At 55.8% G+C, this 9,543-nt stretch overlaps 1 protein-coding gene and 1 long non-coding RNA gene across 2 annotated transcripts; one reads left to right on the top strand and one right to left on the bottom strand.

The window, feature by feature from the left end:
• Positions 1-964: 964 nt before the first annotated feature.
• LOC113999903 lies at positions 965-1,296 on the bottom strand. The gene is made up of 2 exons (XR_003545026.2): positions 1,219-1,296; positions 965-1,106 (listed from the first exon to the last, which is right to left on the bottom strand). It is a non-coding gene; the product is annotated as an uncharacterized LOC113999903 (long non-coding RNA).
• On the top strand, positions 1,069-2,804 carry LOC113999902. The gene is made up of 2 exons (XM_027743702.2): positions 1,069-1,712; positions 1,843-2,804. The coding sequence occupies exons 1-2, from the start codon at positions 1,407-1,409 to the stop codon at positions 2,548-2,550; spliced, it is 1,014 nt and encodes a 337-aa protein (XP_027599503.1). The 5' UTR covers positions 1,069-1,406; the 3' UTR covers positions 2,551-2,804.
• Positions 2,805-9,543: the final 6,739 nt, after the last annotated feature.

Raw genomic sequence — 9,543 nt, 5'->3', positions numbered from 1 at the left:
CTCCCTGCCCTGCTGCCCACGCTGTGGGATTAGCCGAGCACACAAGAGTTTCTGGACTGGGCCATGTCCGGCCTCTCCCCCACCAGCATCCCCAGATCCTTCTCCCAGGACTGCTCTCAATGTGTTTATCCCCCAACCTGGATTAATATTTGGGGTTGCCCTGACCCAGGTGCAGCACCAGCACTTGGCCTTATTGGACTTAATGAGACTCTCATGGGCCCACTTCTTGAGCTTGTTCAGGTCCATCTGGACGGCATCCAGTCCTTCAGGATGTGGAGCTGCTGGAGCAAGTCCAGAGGAGGGCATGGAGATGCTCCAAGTGCTGGAGCCTCTCTGCTCTGGAGTCAGGCTGGGAGAGCTGGGAGTGTTCACCTGGAGAAGGCTCTGGGGAGACCTCAGAGCCCCTTCCAAGGCCTAAAGGGACTCCAGGAGAGCTGGAGAGGGACTTGGGACAAGGGGTGGAGGGACAGGACACAGGGAATGGCTTCCCACTGACAGAGGGCAGGGTTAGGTGGGATATAGGGAAGGAATCCTTCCCTGGGAGGGTGGGGAGGCCCTGGCACAGGTTGCCCAGAGAAACTGTCACTGCCCCATCCCTGGAAGTGTCCAAAGCCAGGTTGGACGGGGCTTGGAGCAACCTGGTCCAGTGGGAGGTTCCCTGCCTATAGTAGTGAAGTGTATTTGATGATCTTCAAGGTCCCTTGCAACCCAATCCTGTGATTCCATGATGATTCTCTGACTGACTGCACATCATTTGTTGGGTGCAGAGAAATTGTTCACATTTGCTTTGGTTTTCTTCTCACCTTGTTTGTTTTCTCTCTTCCAATATTTTCAGAATTTTTTTCTAGTTACTAAATTGTCTCACCTTATGAGTTTCTTTCTCCCTTTTTTTTTTCCTTACTGAATTGGCAGGTGGGGTTAAAGCACAAAACCCTTCTTCAGCTCCATTGCCCTTCTCCAGACATACTCCAGCACCTCAATGTCTTTATTGTCGTGTGGGGCCCAAAACTGACCCCAAGATTTGAGGTCTGACCTCACCGTGCCCGGCCCAGGGGGATGATCACTGCCCTCGTGTCATGGAGGCTCCTGACATTGAAATAAACCACCTACTCAAAAGAGATTTATTCGATGAACCAGTTAAACCCCAGCAGTTACAGATCCAACAACAGCTGAAAACAGATTCGTGATGTCAAATGGAATTGTTACGACCCGACTGACCTTAGGAATCCCAACGGATTGAGCAGGACAACCTGGAATGCAGGGTCACTGCCTGAGGCAGCAAGGGCTCTCCCTGGGGCTCCTGGGAACTCCCAGTGTCACAAAGGGGGCCCCGCCTGAGCTGGGATGTCACAAAGGGGGCTCTGCCTGCCCCATGATGTCATAAAAGGGGCCATGCCTGTCCTGTGATGTCACAAAGGGGGCTCTGCCTGCCCCATGATGTCACCAAGGGCTATAACGGGCCATGGAACACAGGGCACTGCGGGTGGGCACCACCTCAGCCTCTGCCACCCCAGCAGTGTTGGGATCCCATCACTGGGACCCCGCAGGTCACTGGGGAAGCTCGTCCCCAGCCTGTGCTGGTGACCTGGAGTGGCAGGGATGGTGCCATGAGGTCCCTCGACATGTTCACCATGGGGGAGCTGGTTGCAGTCCTGATCCTGGTGCTGCAGCTCATCCTGGTTGCTGTCGTGCTGCGGGACAAGCGTCTCTGGGTAGGTGCCTCTGCACCGCTCTGTGGGCTGGGTTGGTTTGGGGTGGGCTGGGGTGGCACGTGGAGCATCATGGGGGCTGTGGGGTGGGCCCAGGAGCTGCTCCTGTCTCAGCCATCCGTGGTTCCTGCAGAGGATCCTGCAGAACTGGAGGTGTCCGAGGGCAGCGAGAGCCCAGCCGGAGGAGCAGAGCAGTGTGGACAGGGCGCAGGAATCGGCAGACACGTCCCCTGGCAGCTCCCAACGAAGCTCCATGAGCTACAGGAAGCATTTCCCAAGGTTCATCCAAAGCTCCCAGGACTCCCCGGCGCTCATTGAGGAGCAGCACAGCGAGCTGAAGGCACAGCTGGCCCAGCAGCAATACAGAGGAGGGGACTGCAGGGTGCTCCAGACCGAGGTGCCAGTGGAGCTGCCGGGACTGCTGGGGGGCAGAGAGTCTCCCCAGTGCCTTGCAGTGGAGCTGCCAGGGCCGGACATGAATGAGGGGACAGAAGAAGCCAAACATAAGAACACAGGACAGTGCAGCAGGGACTACATGACACTGCAACGCAGAAGATCCGTGCTGATGGCCAGGCTGCTCCCTAGACTAGTGGTGATTGTAAATCCCACAGTGTTGGAAAGCTGCAGCAGCAGCAGCAGCAGCAGCTCCGTGGAGGTGCAATACAGCAGCACCACCACTGGATGGTTCCCGGGGAAGCTCCGTGCCTGGCTCCAGAGATACCTGGAAGCCTCGCAGACACGCTTTGTTCAGCGCCGCCGGGGCTTCTGCATCCGTCTGAGGTCCCAGCGGTGGTGGCGGCGCTGGACCCAGAGGAGAAAAGGGCGTAGTAATCATGAGTAGTCAGGGAGGGGTGGAGGAATGGGGTGCTTCAGGATCCACCTGGACAGCCCAATCCCTGTCCCTCTCCAGATCCCCCTGTAGAGCCCTCCTGTCCTGTAGCAGACACACACTCTCACCCAACCTGTCCTCTGCAAATTGACTGAGGGTCCCCTCCTCTTCCCCACGCACCAGTGCTGTAGCACCATCATAGAAAATCACCAATTTTGTCAAACATGATTTTGCCTTTATAAAGCCACGTTGGCTGTTTCCAATCATCTCTTTGTTTTCCATATGCCTTATCATAGTTTTCAAGAGAATCTGCTCCATGATCTTGCTTGGTGCAGAGGTAACACTGACTGGTCTGTAGTTCCCTGGGTCTTCTGCTTTCCCCTTTTTAAAAATGGGAGTTATATTTCCCTTTTTCAAGTCATCAGGGACTTCATGTAACTGCCACAATTTTTCAGAAATGATGGATAGTGGCTTAGCAACTTTGTCTGCCAGTTCCCTCAGGACCTATGGATGGATTTTGTTTGGTCCCATGGACTTGTTTACATTCAGGTTCCTTAGATGGTCTCAAACCTTATCCTCTCCTACAGGGGGCTCAGGGTCTTCATTCTCTCAACCCCTGCATTTGCCTTTCCTAACTTGGGTGGCGTGGCTGCAGCACTTGGTGTTGAAGACTGAGGCATAGAAGTTGTTGAGAACCTCAGCCTTCTCTTTGTCCAGGGTAGCCAGGTCTCTTGTTTCCTTCTGGTGAGGACCCATATTATCCCTCGTCTTGCTTGCAACATATCTATAGAATCCCTTCATGTTATCCTTAATATCCTTGGCCAGACTCAATTCTAATGGGCCTTGGCTTCCCTAACCTTGTCCCTAACTTCTCTTACAGTTTCCCTGTATTCCTCCCAAGCCACCAGTCCTCATTTCCACTTCCTGAAAGCTGCTTCTTTTGCTCTCAGTTTGCTCAGCAACTCCTTATCCATCCATGGAAGCCTCATGGCATTTCTGCCCCATTTCCTCACCGTTGGGATGCATTGCTCCCAAGCTTGGAGGAGGTGATCCCTGAAATTCAGCTGACTTCATGGCTGAGGAGGTGGGGGCCCTGCTGGGCAGCTCCTGGGGATCACCTGGGCCCACGTTCCACAGGGAGCTGCTGGGGGGAGCAGTGGAGCATTAGGGTCTCTCAAGGAGGGGTGGTGAGAGCCTCTCGCAGCCCTGGGGAAGCCCCCAGATGCTCCTGAACATGGAGCATTGCCCAGGGAAGGGGCCGGGGGATGAGCCCTGTGCTGAGGGGCAGCACAGGAGGGGGAGCAGCACCCAAGCAGGTGGGGCACAGTGGGGGCGCAGGGAAGATTGTTCTCATTCTGCCTTTTGATTTCATCTTCCCAATCCCTCCCCAGTGCATTCCAGTGACCCCAGAAAATGAGGGGTTTGAGGGGAAAATGGGTTTAAATTGAGGTGAAAACCTCCTTCTCCACAATTGTTTAAACTGAGGGCGACCCCACCTACAGCTGTGATTTGAAGTGTTTCAGTTGAAGAAAAACCTGCCTTTTCCATGATTTTAGAGGTTTTAATTGACACGGAATCCCTTATTCCCTTATTTTTTGGTTTAAATGGAAGGGGAAAACCTTTATGAGGCCATTTTGATCATCTGAAGGTTTAAATTGAGGGAGAATCCCTCTAGTCCCTCATTTTTGAGAGTTAAAATTGAGACGAACCTCTTTATGTGCCATTTTAAGAGTTCCATCGAGGGGAACCTTCCATTACAAGGGACCCTCTTGGGGAAAAAAAGATTTAAAAAAGCCACAAAAATAGTGCTTCTTGAGGGGAAAAAGAGCGGTGGAAAGGGGAAGCATTTTAAAAATTAAAAAAAAAAAAAGGAAACTGAAAATAAAATAAAAATAAAAACCAAACGAGAAAGAAAAGAAAATGAAAAATAAAGAGAATAAAAAAATAATTAAATTAAGAATGTAAAATACAAAAGAAAATTAAAGAAAAAAAAAGCGAGTAAACTAAAAAGGAAATAAAAGTGAAATGAAACAGAAAAACAACCCTTCTTGGGCACCCCGTTTACTCCCCGCCCCGCCCTCCGACCCGTAAATTGGGGGTCACCCCTAAAATGTGAGAAGGGGACCCCAAAACATGGGTGGGGGAACCCCAGGGAGCCGAAAAAGCAGCGGAGGGGGAGCCGCGAAATGTGAGGGAGGGGCCCCGGCAAAGCGGGCGAGGCGCGCGCAGTGAGACAGCGGAGCCGGGCGGTGGGGAGGGGCCAACCAAGGTGGGGACGGCGGCGCATGCGCAGTCGTTGGCAAAACGCTGGCGATCACGTGGTAACTAAGGGCGGCCGGGAGAAGGAACGGTGACGCATGCGCAGTGGCTCTCGTGCCGGTGCAGCGCTCCCTACTCAACTTAAGGGCCAGTTCCGGCGGCACGGCGGGACTTGCGGTCTCCCGTCTCTCCCGGGGTATGTGTGGGGGGAATAACATGAAGATTTTTTGGTGAAAGCGCAGAAATTAGCGAGGAGGGACGCTAATTTGGGTAAACTCGGTCACCGGAAGTAGAGAGCGACCGGACTGTTTTCGACGGCGCACCACCAAAGATGGCGCCCTCCGGACCGGAAGTGCTCGAAGCCGCCCAAAAAGAAAGATGGCGGCGCCAGGACCGGAAGTCCTCCAAGGCCGTACACAAAGATGGCGGCCCCGGCCCGAAAGTCCGCCAAGCCCACAGTAAAGATGGCGCCCCAGGACCGGAACTTAGCCAAGACCACACTAAAGATGGCGTCGAGAGGCCCCCTTGCATCAGAGAGGCGTCTATCCTGTTGCCTGACCTCCACCCCGACCCGGACCCCCGCCCCGCGCCCGCAGCTCCGTCTCGCCGCGCCGCTTCCCGCTGCTGGGACAGGGTGGGGCGCTCGGCGGCGCCGGGCGCGGGCGGCAGGTTCGCGGGCGGCGGCAGGCACCGGCGCGGGCAGCCCCCCTCTCGGCGCCGCGGCGCGCGGCGCAGGCGCGAGGACCTCAGGCAGACGGCCACTCCGTTCCGCTCCGCTCCCGCTCCGCTCCCGCTCTGTCCCGCCGTGCCCCGGAGATGCTGTCGGGGCTGCGCCGCCGCCTTCCCCCCCTGGAAGCGACCCACGGCGGCAGATCCGACGTCGGGCTCTCCAGGAGATCGTCCCCGGGGTAAGCGGCGGGGGCGCGGGGGGACGCGGCCGCTCTTCTGCCTCTCCCGCGGCCATCGGGGGACTGCAGGCAGGGAAGCGACAGGCAAGTTTCTCACCTCTGCGGAGAAACTTGCACCTGCGTGCCGCCGCGGGGAGAAGGGGCGGAGAGAGCGGCAGGCGACAGGGCCGGGTTCGGATGTGCCCTGGCATTGCAGTTCCCCGGGGAGGGTCTGCGCTGCCTCAGGGACCCGGTCTGTGCTGCCAGGAGAGAGAAATCCTTTGGGAAGCTGGGATGGAAACAGCAACTCTGAGAATTGCTCAGCTTTTCCAAGGGAAGGGCAGGTTTTAGGGAAGAAAGGCCCGTCCTCGCGAAAGGCGCCGCGGGTCTCGCAAGGGGGGGGGCGCGCGGCTGCAGTGCCGCTCCCGGCCGTGTCCGCCAGGCGGCGACTGTGAGGCAGGGCCCGGCGCTCGGGGGCGGCGAGCGGCGGTGTTTGGTCAGTGCCGGGCTTCTCCGAGCTTCAGTCCTGACTCGGAGCTTTTTGTGGGACTGCACAGCGAAGCTGCCTGTGGGAATGACCCGGCTGTTGCTCGGTGTACTCCTAACGACAGTGTGTTTACTCCGTGTTCCCAGGCTCCCTCTTTTCCTTCGGTCGCCGTGGACACTATGCCGGACGCCTCTGGCAGGACTAACCCCGTGGCTTTTCTGTCCAGCGTGCTGTGCTGTGCTGTGTGTGCCTGCAGGTAAGAAAAGCTGGGAGTGCAGTCCCTCTGCTTTGATTGCTGTGTCTCTTTGGGAGTTCTTTCAGAGGGGAATGAGAGAGCGATTTGGTTTGAAGGGGACCTTTAAAGGCCACCCTGTCTTCCGTGGGCAGAGACACCTTCCACTCTCATCCCCGGTTGGATGCTCCAAGTCCCATCCAGCCTGGCCTGGAACACTTGCAGGGATCCAGGGGCAGGCTCGGGTTCCCTGTGCAGTGTGCTCTAATAGCTCCCCACTGGCATCACGAAAAACGTTGTCAGCACCTTTTGTGCGACGATGGGAAGCGGGACCCGGGTGAAAATTGCCTTCTCTGAGGTGCAGAGGGAAATAATTCTCCTTTGAAGTCAAATGTACTGGGTTTTGCACGAATCTTGTCTGCCTTCTGTTTGAATTGCTTTCTCTTCTCGGCAGTTGTTTTCAATTAAACTTTTATTTTGTGTCTCCCCCCTCAGCATCCTGTCCGAGACAAAGCTACCTTTCTTTCCTCGTGGGAATGGACCGGCCGGGCTTTGGCAATCTGGCCCCTCGAAAGACTGAAGTGACCTCTTCGAACAGGGGAAGACTGAAGCAAGGGGTGCCAGGAAGAACTGGAGTCTCTGGAGAATAAAAGCTGGAAGCGTGCCCCCGAAAATCCCCAGCCCTGGGTGGTCAGTGGTCTGACTCGCACGGACCGGTGGCCTTGGCCAGGAGTGGTCCTGCTGGCCTGTAATTTGAATTTCCTGCCCAGGCTGTAATTTTAATTTCCACTGGGTGCTGGTGAAGCCCCCCTGGGGGTGAGCCCCAGTGCCTGGCAGGAGCGGAGCTGTGGGGTTGGGCTGTGCTGAGTGGGGCAGGTGGGTCCCCATTGGTGAGCCTGAGCCTTGGCTTGGGGTTTCAGGAGCCCGGGCGGCCGAGCTTTGCAGCTCTGCCAGGGCTGGGGCTGACACAGCGCTGGGGGAGAGCCTGGAGCTGGGCTGGGCCGGGGAACAGATGCAGGGGAGCTGGGGGAGGGTTTGGGACTCCCTGGGGGAAAAGGAGGGATGGATGGGCTGGATGGAGCCACGGGCTTGTGCTCCTGGGAACACACTTGTCCAGGGCGCTGGGATCCGGGTCAAACTCCAGTTCCCCTCGTGACCAGGGGTGCAGGGTCTGAGGGATTGGATTTCCCTGGGGTTTGCAGGAGACCAGGAGTGAGAGGAAACACAGTGCCAGAGCAGGCTGTGTTTGCCTCTGAGGACAGAGAGCCTGTGGGCTGAGGTAAGATTGCTGTGAGTGTTGGGATGAGCATTCCAGGGAACGGTGAGCTTGGAATTCCAGGTGCTGATGGAACCATCGCCTTAGGTGTGTTTAGTTTGTGTTGGTGGGAGCTGGGATTTGGGCTAGAGAGCTGTTGCTGGGAACAAAGGGTGGAGAAAACCTGCTCCACGGATGTGTAAAGAAGGCTGAAGTAGCAGAGAAGGGGAGTATTTCTATACAGTATCAATATTCTCCATGTGGGATGGAGCAGCAATGGGGGTGGTTGGGTTTGGCCTGGGCTGCTCAGGATCTGCCATAAACAACCCACCAGACCCTGAACCCTCACTGGACATGTCCAGCCCCTCAGCAGAAACCCAAGTCGTTCATTTGTTACAGAGGACAAATGATTGGTACTTCCTTCTGATCTGTGGAGAATCTCCTTTGGAATGGTCAGAGAGCGTATCAAGGCAGGCAGAGCATTTCGTTTGGCTCTTTCTTTTTTTTCTGGTTTGTAATTTTCTGTTTGGCTTCAATGCATTTTGTGTGCTCCTGTTCAGGAGGCAGCATATTTTTACCTTGAAATTCAGGGTGGTTTTGTTTGTTTGTTTAGGATTTTTTTCTTTCCCAGTTGAATCAGGCCTAGTCCGATGTTGTCCTACAGGACTGCTTTGGTGCTGGGTCAGAGAGAGAGAGAAGGGGAATGACTTTTCATTCTCTTCCAAGCAGAAGTGGGATGTTGTCTTGCCCCTCCCCAAAGCACTGCAGGCACATGGGAGTAGCTCAGTGCTGGCCCAGTTCTCTGAGAAACACCCGTGGGGGAGAGGTTTAAGTCTTAATGACAACGCTCTGGTCTCTTGATGGCAAAGACTGGGTCCTACAGTCCCAGCCTGATGAGGGAGAACAGGAACCTCTGTTCTTTGTGGCAAACCTTCTGTTACTCCTTCTGCAGTCTTTTCTTTCTGTTGTATGTGTTGCTGTCCAGAATCTCTCCGAGGAAAGCTGTTAGAAATTTAGAGGTAGGACTGGGATTTGGGTCTGTTCCCTACAAATTCCTGCAAAGCCTGAAGGACCGGGCTGATGACTGCTCTTAACAAAGGTGGTTTATTAATATTCCGTCAGATTTCCCTCAGCTCTGGGCAGGACAGGCAAGGGTTCGGGTCGGGAATTGTGCAGGCAAGACCTGTTATTTCTCCTGTGCGTGTGTCAGTTTGGCAGGGCTGGGACGAGGAGGACTCGTGCGGGCACCTCCAGAGACAGCGGGAACGGGAGCGTGCTGCGGAGAAGGAAAATTCCAGGGGGTGGGTGCCGAGAAATTTGTCCTTCCCTCGCCCTGTGCTCTGCACTCAGCAATGGGTCAAGTGCAGAAGTTTCCTGGGGACCCTGGGAAATGATGCCGGGTCTGCTAAGAAAAGTGGGGCCAAAGGAGCAGGACCTGGGTCTGCGAGCGTGGGAGAAACAAGGGCCGGGTCATCCTCTGCCTCCGGGAGGGAGGGCAGCAGGAAAGGCCACGGACTAAAGCACTGAAGTGCCGTTCCCCAGGGAGCCCCTGCCCAGCACTGAACTTGCTTGTGCACTTGCTGTCCCTTTCCCCGCGGAGCCGAAGCGTCGGGTGCGGGTGCCGGGGGCATGGAGCTGCCAAGGACAAACTGGGAGGGTGTTTGCGAGGGAAGGGGGGAGAAGGAGCTCTTGACGTGCTTTTTTTCCTTCTTCATCCCACAGAATTGCCACGAGAGGAAATACTTCAGAGGGGCTTCCCTCCAGGTAAGCCCTGAATATGCCAGGAGGTTTCAGCCGGGAGGAAAGGAGCTGTGGAAGAAAAGCAGCCTAAAAATAGCCAGCGGGGATCATCAGGTTTTCCAGCCAAGAAGCACAAGGAGAGAGA

This window comes from Pipra filicauda, unplaced genomic scaffold, assembly GCF_003945595.2.
Source record: "Pipra filicauda isolate LSUMZ 115617 unplaced genomic scaffold, ASM394559v2 scaffold537_size357629_pilon, whole genome shotgun sequence".
Lineage (NCBI taxonomy): Eukaryota > Metazoa > Chordata > Aves > Passeriformes > Pipridae > Pipra > Pipra filicauda.
Note: the sequence above shows the minus strand (reverse complement) of the source record. Positions and strands in the feature narration are given on the sequence as shown.